This window comes from Ictalurus furcatus, chromosome 13 (assembly GCF_023375685.1).
Source record: "Ictalurus furcatus strain D&B chromosome 13, Billie_1.0, whole genome shotgun sequence".
NCBI classification, from domain to species: domain Eukaryota; kingdom Metazoa; phylum Chordata; class Actinopteri; order Siluriformes; family Ictaluridae; genus Ictalurus; species Ictalurus furcatus.
The window spans coordinates 15,422,731-15,433,838 of record NC_071267.1 but is presented as its reverse complement, the minus strand read 5'-3'; the positions used below and the strand labels follow the sequence as shown (position 1 = coordinate 15,433,838).

The following is an 11,108-nucleotide window of genomic DNA, read 5'->3' as shown; positions in this document are numbered from 1 at the left end:
AAGTGAACATTTTGGAAAGTCCATTGAGGCATTTTTCACTGTTTCCGTTTTCTTAAACTGGATAATTGGGTCATAATTGTTTACTAACATACCTGTGGAAGGAATTATAGTGTTGTAAATCACAGGGTTTTATGCACTTTTGTGTGGAAATTTATGGCTATTTGATGGCAGTGCGCTGCAATAACCATATGTCAGCATATACTTGGGTATGCGGAACCCTAGTTGAAAAACACAGCTCCATTTTGGCTCATCAAGATTATATGGAGACTAATTTGTTTAGTACTGGATTTCAGACAGAGGAGAACACTGCCATGCGTGAGGCTCTGAATAAGATACAAGATCCAGTGCAGCAGAGCATTTGCTGGCAGGATGGGCGACTGTTTGAGAATAAGGAGGACTGGATTGTGGATAGTTGCACCAAATGTACATGCCAGGATGGGAAAGTGGTGTGTCGTCAGATCACTTGCCCACCAGTATCCTGTGCCAATCCATCCTTCGTTGATGGGGAGTGCTGTCCAGTTTGCCTTCGTGAGTGCCTCTCACAATTCATATATCATACTTTTTAAAGTTATTATGACCTAAAAACTTATTATCTTACTTTGTGTCTATTTTGGGGTCCAGCAATGGACAGTGAGGATGGCTGGTCTCCCTGGTCAGAGTGGACTCAGTGTACGGTCACCTGTGGCAGCGGTACACAACAAAGAGGCAGATCATGTGACGACACCAGCAACACATGCTCTGGCCCCTCGATCCAGACTCGGAGGTGCAGTTTAGGAAAATGTGACCGCAGAGGTATGGAAAACGTTTTCTTTGTGCCAGTCAAAATTCTCTGTGGGGCAAGTGGAAAAAGTGGGGAAGTGGAGCTAACATTGAGTTCCTGTGTGTATAGTTCGTCAGGATGGTGGTTGGAGTTTGTGGTCCCCCTGGTCTTCGTGCTCAGTGACATGTGGGGAAGGGTTGATCACTCGCATCCGCCATTGCAACTCCCCTATTCCTCAGCGAGGAGGCAAAGACTGCGATGGCGAAGGACGAGAGACACAGAGCTGCCAGACTAAGCCCTGCCCGAGTGAGTTTGAGTGATACACACATATGTTCATTTAAAACTCATCCTCTCCCTGCTGTCCAAAGTTGAGCTGAGAACGAGAGAACGGGAGAGTGATGTCATTCTTTCCAGGGCTCATATTATCCTTAGCGCTTGGAGGATACACAGCTATAGGGCTGGCAACTCATACCATGAAGGATTATGGGTAAGACTCTCATGAAGCGCCCAATAAATGAGATTGTCCAGAGGGAAACAAGAGGCAACTGTGTTCAGCTGTAAGCACATTAGGATTTTTATAGCCAGAGTAATCAAGCATTTAAGATCTAGCCAATTGCTCGATGAGTTAAATTAATGTTTTAACTGGTGAGAGCTTCAAGGACAGGCAGTGTGCACATTACATTTACATTTACATTTACATTACTCTGCTTACTTTAACTATTTATGGATATGATGTGTATGAACTCATACATTCTTTACAAATTTATACTATGATAAATTACCGTTTAATAAACACTTTAAAAGTGGTAAACAGACATCTGTATGCTCATAATGTATGTAAAGTTATAAAGCTGCTATACTGTATGCTCATAAGGTATGTAAATGTTAATAATCTGATATTGATTTTCACCTCTGCTATTTTAAGCAAAAATTGAACGAGTGCTTTGTCATCTCTTATTTAGCAGGTATAATTATGCATTTCTTCAATTATCCAAAGAGAATAAAGAGAACATAAAAACCAAATAGCAAACAGGGCAAAACATCTAACCAAATAACAGATGTTGTGTCTAAGTAAATGTGTACCCCAGAAGACTGAAGTAAAGCAAAATCTTTCCATCGCACTAACGTTGTCGTCACCATGCCACCTGCATGCATCCTGAACCCAGGTCTGAGACTAGGGCTGATGTGTGTATTTTAAAGCTTAATGTAATTCATGTATATGTGGCATATCTGTGTGTTCAAACAGTTGATGGTGGCTGGGGCCCATGGTCGCCCTGGGCAACCTGCTCAGCAACATGTGGTGGGGGTTTGAAAAGTCGTGAGAGGGAGTGTAATAGCCCTGCTCCTCAGCATGGTGGCCGGAAATGTATGGGCGATTTTATTGACAATGAAGTATGCAACAAACAGGAGTGCCCCATTAGTAAGCATCCACGAGGACCATTATTTATTTTGCCAAATTCAAGGTTTTCGATCTTCACCATTCATGTTTATTTGTTTAATGCAATTCATACATATTTAATTCTGATCAGTGCATGAGAGATAATAAAAATTGATTCTGACTTTTGTGTTAGATGGTTGTCTTTCAAATCCATGCTTTGGGGGAGTGGAGTGCAGCACCGTTTCTGATGGCTCTTGGGAATGTGGGCCTTGTCCACCAGGCTACCGTGGTAATGGAACTTTCTGTGAAGATGTGAATGAGGTAAGTAATCTGATAGCTGACTGATTACAACAAGAATATTATGTACCTTTCAAGCTCAGGACAACTTCAAGCTCTTTATCTCCCTGTTGTCTTTTGCAGTGTAATATGGTGTCAGATGCGTGTCATAAAGTAGGTGGGCTTCAGCAGTGTGTGAATACAGACCCAGGATTCCACTGTTTGCCCTGCCCTCCACGTTACAAAGGCTCCCAGCCCTATGGCCTTGGAGTAGAGTCAGCTAAAACAAACAAACAGGTCAAACAGCCCTCAGCTCACAGAGTATATTCATTCCTCCACAAAAGCTACAAACATTGCTGATTCCTGTGCTGTATTTTAAACTATATTATATAAACTATTTAAACTATCTATCTATCTATCTATCTATCATATATATATATATATATATATATATATATATATATATATATATATATATATATATATATATATATATATATATATGTATATGTATATATATATATATATATAATAAATTCTGTCTCTCTTTGACTTTAAATTTTTTTTTGAATAGGTGTGTGAACCTTACAACCCATGTAAAGACAATACCCACAGTTGCCATAAGAACGCTGAGTGTATCTTTCTCAGCCACATCACTGAGCCCATGTACAAGTGCGAGTGCCGTATTGGTTATGCTGGAGATGGAATTGTGTGTGGAGAGGACTTTGATCTTGATGGTTGGCCCAATCAGGATCTGGTGTGTGGAGCCAATGCTACATACCATTGCAAAAAGGTACAGCATAGCTGACATTTACTAAATGAGCATGACCTGCAAATTCATGGCACCATGTCAGTGTCATTAGATTTGTATATCCCTGAAAAATCTAATCACAGTTAAGATATTTCTCTCATGTGACATGGGGAAAGTGTATTTTATAGATTTGGACACACTCAGAAAACAATGATTCACTTGGCCCATATTGTCATGCACATTGAGAAAACTGACACATTTGACAGTATACCATTCCCTCAGAGAAAACAAACAGCCAAAATATTGTGCATTTTCCAATAATATATTTCACGTGCAGCAAAACCCTTGCATGTCTTTCATCTGGAGTTTTTTTTAAAGGGGGGGGGGGGTAAAAGCACAATAAGAACCCACAAAAGTAATGATTTCATCATTCTTCATGTTTATTGGATAATTGGCTGATTATTTAATAATGCACCCTGGAAAGAAAGACTGCAATCTGCAAATTGTTATGTAAAAATGAGGTTAGGACATACAAAATATGCACACAAAGAACAACAAATAGTAAACAAGGAACTGGCAAAATCAAGCATGACACTTCATAACGACTGACTTCATGATTTCCCCTAAATGTCATTGTACAAACAGGGTAGCAGAGCATTTATCACTGTCAGTGTTATTTATTTAATAATAATTTTAGGACAACTGCCCAACCCTTCCCAACTCTGGTCAAGAAGACCTTGACGGTGATGGACAGGGAGATGCCTGTGATAAGGATGATGACAATGATGAAATTGTGGATGAACGGGTGAGTGTTTATCACTGTTTGTCACTAACAAGCTAAGTAACACTAACAAGAATAATATGCAGAATTAAGATACAAATCTGTCTACTAACCATGTTAAATATGAAATTTAATATTTTACTTTCAGGACAACTGCCCACTGATGTACAACCCTCGGCAGTATGACTACGATAAGGATGCTATAGGGGATCGGTGTGATAACTGCCCCTATGAGCCCAACCCTGCTCAGACTGACACAGACAACAATGGTGAAGGAGATGCCTGTGCTATTGACATTGATGCAGACGGTATGAGACATGACCTGTCCCTAATATATTATCAACATTTCTTCTTTCCATTACATTAAAAAAAGGTGGTGGTGACTAACCTTCCTTAACTTTTCTTGATTTCTAGAGATTCTGAATGAGAAAGACAATTGTCCCTTTGTTTACAATACTGACCAGAAAGACACAGATTTGGATGGTGTTGGGGACCAGTGTGATAACTGCCCACTCATCCACAACCCACAGCAGGTCAGGACATTTTAAAATTACTATGAATTCTTTCTGGGAAATACGTCTGAGAAAACCTCAATTTTAAATGCCCTGTTTTGTAGACGGATGTGGATAATGATTTGATTGGAGACCAGTGTGATAATAACCAGGACATAGATGAGGATGGCCATCAGAATAACCTGGATAACTGTCCCTATGTTGCCAATGCTAACCAAGCAGACCATGACAATGATGGTAAAGGAGATGCCTGTGACTATGATGATGACAATGACGGAATTCCTGATGATCGGGACAACTGCAGGCTTGTGCCTAATCCAGATCAGATGGATGAAAACGGTGAGGGCAGGATAACTTTCACTTTGACCATGTGGCAGCCACTCTCTGCTCTTGAGGCAGCACTATCTCTAAGCTACTTTGTAAAATACTCAGTGATAATACATCAGGTCAAGGGTTCAATCTTACCTCGGGGCAAATTCCACCTCCACTAAGATAGGATTAGACTTGAAATGAAGCTAGAATGCTAATACCCTTCGGCCAGAGTCATTAGTCCATATTTGCTTATACCGATTAAAATAAATGAATTTAGTTACAGGGTTATATATGACAGGAATGCGCCCAGTGCTATGGCCTGCAGAAAGTGAGGGCTGTGGGTGAGGATTTGAGAGAGGTAGGAGTCGCCTGGGGCAACAGTGATTTCTGATATGTTGAAACGAAGGCTTGCAAATACTCTGCAGATCATCAGGGAACTCTGAGACTTGAGACATGTTTCTTCTGGAATGTTCCTCTGGGCTTCCCACATGTGTTTATTTCAGTGTATAAGCCCCCCTTCATTTGTGTGGGGTCCAATCCTTTATTAATATGGTATTTTTCACAAGTCCTGTGAAGGTAATCCAAGGCCCTGTCCCTGTAAAAAATGAGAAAATCAAAAGAGCATGATATGAGAAGCAATATGAAATAGATAAATTTTAACTGGCAGAAACATGCAAAAGATTTGTATCTAAAGGTTAAATGACTGTCTCAGTTTCTCCATTTTAAATTCAGGATAGTTATGGTGGAACAATAAATTCACATTTGAAGTTTCTTGTTTTTACTAAAACCATACCATTTATTGTGGAATTTTGTATTTGTTGTACATACAATGTGTTTTATGGCTAGTTCATAATTTGTGAGTGTATTTTGCAGGAGATGGCCGTGGTGATGCCTGTAAAGATGACTTTGACAATGACAACATTCCTGACCTCTTCGACGCATGCCCAGAGAACAATGCCATCAGTGTTACGGACTTCAGGAAGTTTCAGATGGTGCACCTGGATCCCAAGGGAACCCTTCAGATCGACCCCCATTGGGTGGTGCGAAACCAGGGCAAAGAATTGGTTCAAACTGCTAACTCTGACCCTGGCATTGCAGTCGGTAAGCAAACAGCATGACACAGCCAACACTCATACATTTTTACTCAGCAGTTATAGTGTATCTCCTTCCAATGACAGGCTATGATGAGTTCAGTGCCGTGGATTTCAGCGGAACCTTCTATGTGAACACGGATCGGGACGATGACTACGCAGGTTTTGTGTTTGGCTATCAGTCCAGTCGACGCTTCTATGTGGTCATGTGGAAACAGATAACACAGACCTACTGGGAGGACAAGCCATCGAAGGCCTTCGGTATCTCTGGAGTCTCACTCAAAGTTGTCAACTCCACCACTGGCACGGGAGAGTACCTGCGCAATGCACTCTGGCACACAGGCAACACTAAAAACCAGGTAGACTTGCACTCTCTGTATCAGTGGTACTAAAACACCACTTTATATCAATATTATAAATTTATAAAGATGATGATCTGAATCATGTTTGTTATACACAAAGCAGTGCAGAGCTGTTAATATTCATGGTTTACCTATGACTAATAACTCTCTATAAATAGAAACTGAGAAACATGCTTGTTTTGTCTGTGCAACACTCAGGTACGAACACTTTGGCATGATCCAAAGAACATTGGCTGGAAAGACTACACTGCGTACCGCTGGCATCTTATCCACAGACCCAAGACTGGTTTCATTAGGTACAGACTCACTGCTGGGGCACATACTGTTCTTGAACGATTGTAACAGTTAATGTCCATAAATCTTGTTTATAGAAAAATCTGCTTAAAATATTATTTTCATGAACATTGAAATTACTGGGTAAAGTCTAGATCTATAGTCAGGAAGAATTTAAATACCAAAACCATATTCCCTTACTTTTATAATTGTATACTTTGATGTATAAAATTATTCAATCTAAGTTGGGAAAAATGGGAAATGTGATTTATTTTCTGTCTCTTATTTGCCTTCAGGGTTGTAGTGTATGAAGGCAAGCAGATCATGGCAGACTCTGGGCCTGTCTATGACAAGACATTTGCTGGTGGTAGACTGGGGTTGTTTGTATTCTCTCAAGAGCTTGTCTTCTTCTCTGACCTCAAATATGAATGCAGAGGTGAGGTGCTATGCTTGATTAGAATGCAGTTTGGTTGTATATTTAGTGCAATATATAATTACTTTATTAATGTGTGTTTTTTTTTTTTAATTTTTTTTATTTTTATTTTTACAGACAACTGATTTTGATACTCTATACCTCCTGCCATTGACTGAAATCTAAACCCAGAACAAGAGTTTCAGACCAGTCTTCTGAGAACATCTGCAGTGTTTTTCACTTTATTAGAATGCACAGATTTATGAACTCCAGGGGCCTTCGACGGTGAAACTGACTCCATTTTGGACAACCAAGATAAGGAGTTAAAGTTACTACATTCCAATGTATTTCTTTAAATGCCTCTCAGCTTTGTTGCACAAGTACCCTTCATGATACCAAATTAAGTCCTGTCTTCTTGAATATAAACCTAAGGGTTTGAATATTATCTTTTAAATTTTTTATTATTATTATTGTAGCCTTGTAGTCTTTTTGTATGTGTTATATTAGTCATTTTAAAGAGTAGTTTTGCATTGGTTACAAGTGTTGATTTGAGATGTATGATATTCAGAATAATACTGTTTCAGTGGTAACTTATTTTTCTGTTGTGCAAGTTTATGAATTAACAAGTTATTTTTGCTTTTGCCAAAAATTGTAAATACTTATTTATTAGTTTTCACAGACATTTAAAATTTACAGGTGAAATGTAAAAATCTTATACATCTGCCTTTAAAATGTATTCCCTATTAGACATTAAGGTATCTGAATTATAGTTCTTAACAGTAGTGAACCATTAGACATTTTTTGTGTTAGTTACAATGCTTTAGTTAAACAGGCTTTAAATTCAGCATTTTTATTGCCAGGTAATTCCTACTAATTTTTCATGTATTGGGATAGAATTGAACTTGATATGAAAATAATTTCAGTGGTTTGCTGTCGAAGAAGTTAGATGTGTTTATTTAACAGAATGATGTCTAGCAAGAGCAAAAGAAGATGTATGATGTGTTTGTACTTGACGATAATGTGAATATATACAGATGAGTGACAAATTAATGGAAAAAACGTTGTTTAATGTGTCTTTCCTTTAATTTGTTACCCATCTCTATATGTGGTTGGAGGTGGTATTACTACTACAGTGTTCCAGTGATAAATTGACATGATGTTTCCATACAAATTAGTGTTACACTACTTTGGTGTATAGTTTAAAAGTTGGAAATTGTACAAGGCCAAATGAATTTCAAGCAAGACATACCTCATTTTTCCATGAGTATCATGAATCTGTTTATAATAAAGGAAAGTGTAGATGTAGCCTGCCTGATGAATGGTCTTTAGCTGATCACGTAGAGTCAGTTCCCTCTAATCATTTTTGTGTAAAGCACTAGTAGACACCACAGATTGTATTTGCAAAAATAAACCACTAGAAGTAAAAAAATAAGTCAACAATATCCATCACATACCATCAATTTCCAACAGTTTTTTGTTTTGTTCTGTGAGTTATAGTGAAGTACCATGTTCTTTTTTCTTTTTTAATGAACATAATTACACTCATTTTAAAAATAACTTAATGACTGATCTATTGTCAGTGGATATTTCCTTTAACTTTGCTGCATGTGTGCCTACAATGCCTTAACCAGTTTCATATTTTGTATCACATTCCAATTCCTCTACATTGTAGAGCTAAATGTTGTCTTTTTTATGGATATTAAAACAGTTTTGGTTTTTTTTGCAAACTTGACATGTTTGAAATAAATACATTATTAAAAAAAGGTTAATAAAAATATATTCACGGTATTCTTCATCTACTTTTCCACTGTAAATATGAAAAATGCAAAGCATGACAAAAACTGACATTAGTGACTCAAATTATCATTATAACACACACAGATTAATGTAACCAAAAGGATGCTTATTGTAATTATGGCAATATTTAATATAACACTCACAGGACAAAAAAAAATCACAAAACTATGTATTGATTGCATACAGATAACACTGTGTGAGAGGGCTAACTTTAAAGTCCTGTTTTTGGGCTCTCTTGTGATTTAGGCACTAATGACAGTTTGGACATACCAGAAAGAGTTTTCAAGACAGGTTATATACTATGTTAATATCACTTTTGATGATCGTCTGAGTTGAAGGCATCAGCTTTGAGATAAAACTGGCTCTAATGAAATCCCTCTGTGAATTTTTGGCTCTACTAAATTCCACAGCTGTAAATCAATCCCAGCAATTGACTATATGGAAATAGCGCAGTAAAACGTGAAGGCTGATGAGGGTTTCCAACTCTGGATGTTCTTTTCTCTTATTAAGCCATGTCTTAGAGTCTGTGAAGAGATTTAAATGGATACAGTTTTTTGACTATGATGGATTATGCAGCGGGTGAATATGAAATCCATCAAAAATACACATTCTCCAAAAGGAATGTCCCTTTTTCACAACTTTCAAATGAGGGTGATATGGTAACATTTTGTTTGTCTGTGTATCCAGCTGGCCTGACTATATAAATAAAGGTCTCATTCAAGGGACAGCTTTGCTAAATTCAAGTTTCTTGTTATGTGTCAACAACCATATGAAGCTTATTTCTCTTTTTCTCCTACCCCCTCCCTCCTGCACATGCACACACACGTGCACATACACACACACTCGTTAGGATAGGGATTTCTTTAAGCAATTATTTACTGCTTAATTTATTTACTTCATATTTGCAAATATTAATGCACAACTACTTTATATTTGATTAATATTAAAAATAGGGGGAATAAATAGTAATTTTGGCATATGCAAAAGTTTGGACACCTTTCCAGTTGTAAAGTCTCTGAAATTAATTAAGTTTTTAAGCCTTAATTGACTCATTAGGACTCGTTACTCAGGCCAAGAATTGTCATTAGAAATTGAGTATAATTAGAGCATAATAAATTCTCTGACTCTTCAAAACTTGTCTTAACACCCAAGAATCATGGGCTACTCTCAGCAGCTGACTATCTGAAAATGAAGCTAATTGGTGCCAAAGCAGGGGAAAGCACTAAAATATTCCAGCTTGCAATTTCCACTGTCCGAAATGTCATTAAGAATGCAAGATGACCCAAGAATATCTCAGAACTAGAAACGTAGTGGTTGACATTTCCTAAAACAAGAATCCAAAGACTCTTAACTGGTTACAAAAAGCATGTGCAAGCTGTGATATCTGCCAAAGGGGTTGTTACTAATTATTGACTTAGTAGGGTGTCCAAACTTTTGCACATACCACTATTACTCTTTTATCGCCCCCCCCCCACCACCACCCATTTTTTAAGTTCATCAAATATAAAGAAACTGTGCATTAACATTTGCAGAAAATGTTATTTATTAAAATAATTTGCTGCTGTGTTTACTTCTTTTCACTTTGAAAATCAACAAAATATGCAATTTGGTGAAGGGTGAGGTTTGCATACAAATGTATTGAACTGTTTTACCATTATAATTCACTGCTTAGTTAATTATTATTTACTTCAATGCAAAAAAAAAACAAAACAAAACAAAACAAAAAAAAATCAAAAAGAGTCATTTGAAAATTCAATTCACCCTGCACTATATTGAAAACACATTATTAACACATTGTTTGATGTTTTACTTTGTGAATTTAATTTATTTTGGAAAATATACACTCATTTCAAAACTGATGACTGCAACACACTCCAAAAAAGTTTGGACAGTCAAACGTTTACCACTGTGTAACATCACCTTTTCTTTTAATAACACTTATTAAGTGTTTGGGTGCTGAAGACACCAGTTGGTTAAGTTTAGCAAGTAGAATTTTCCCCAATTCATCCATTATGCATTTCTTCAGCTGCGCAATGTACAGGGCCTTCGTTGCCTTATTTTGCGCTTCATAATGCACCACACATTCTCAATCAGAGACAGGTCAGGACTGCAGGCAGGCCATGCTAGCACCCGCACTCTCTGCTTATGCAGCCATGCGCTTGTAATCCGGGCAGAATGTGGTTTGGCATTGTCCTGCTCTGGATGGCAGCATATGTTGCTCCAAAATGTGTACATATCTTTCTGCATTAACGGTGCCCTCACAGATGTGCAAGTTACCCATGACATGGGCACTGACACATTCCCATACCATGACAGATGCTGGCTTTTGGACCTGATGCTGATATCAGCTTAGATGGTCCTTTTCCTCTTTGGCCCGGAGAACACAATGGCTGTTTTGTCCAA

The 11,108-nt window shown here is 37.8% G+C and overlaps 1 protein-coding gene across 1 annotated transcript in view; it reads left to right on the top strand.

Annotated features, from left to right (window-relative positions):
• Window positions 1-8,687, top strand: part of thbs2b (thrombospondin 2b) — a 14,072-nt gene extending 5,385 nt beyond the window's left edge. Inside the window, exons 6-21 of the mRNA XM_053639940.1 lie at window positions 294-528; window positions 622-792; window positions 890-1,066; window positions 2,007-2,180; window positions 2,332-2,459; window positions 2,559-2,711; window positions 2,989-3,207; window positions 3,863-3,970; window positions 4,095-4,254; window positions 4,361-4,479; window positions 4,563-4,797; window positions 5,644-5,871; window positions 5,949-6,220; window positions 6,422-6,519; window positions 6,793-6,932; window positions 7,047-8,687. Coding sequence (XP_053495915.1) covers window positions 294-528; window positions 622-792; window positions 890-1,066; window positions 2,007-2,180; window positions 2,332-2,459; window positions 2,559-2,711; window positions 2,989-3,207; window positions 3,863-3,970; window positions 4,095-4,254; window positions 4,361-4,479; window positions 4,563-4,797; window positions 5,644-5,871; window positions 5,949-6,220; window positions 6,422-6,519; window positions 6,793-6,932; window positions 7,047-7,054 — 2,625 coding nt within the window. The 3' untranslated portion in view covers window positions 7,055-8,687. The remainder of the gene's footprint in view (window positions 1-293; window positions 529-621; window positions 793-889; window positions 1,067-2,006; window positions 2,181-2,331; window positions 2,460-2,558; window positions 2,712-2,988; window positions 3,208-3,862; window positions 3,971-4,094; window positions 4,255-4,360; window positions 4,480-4,562; window positions 4,798-5,643; window positions 5,872-5,948; window positions 6,221-6,421; window positions 6,520-6,792; window positions 6,933-7,046) is intronic.
• The last annotated feature ends 2,421 nt before the right edge of the window (window positions 8,688-11,108 follow it).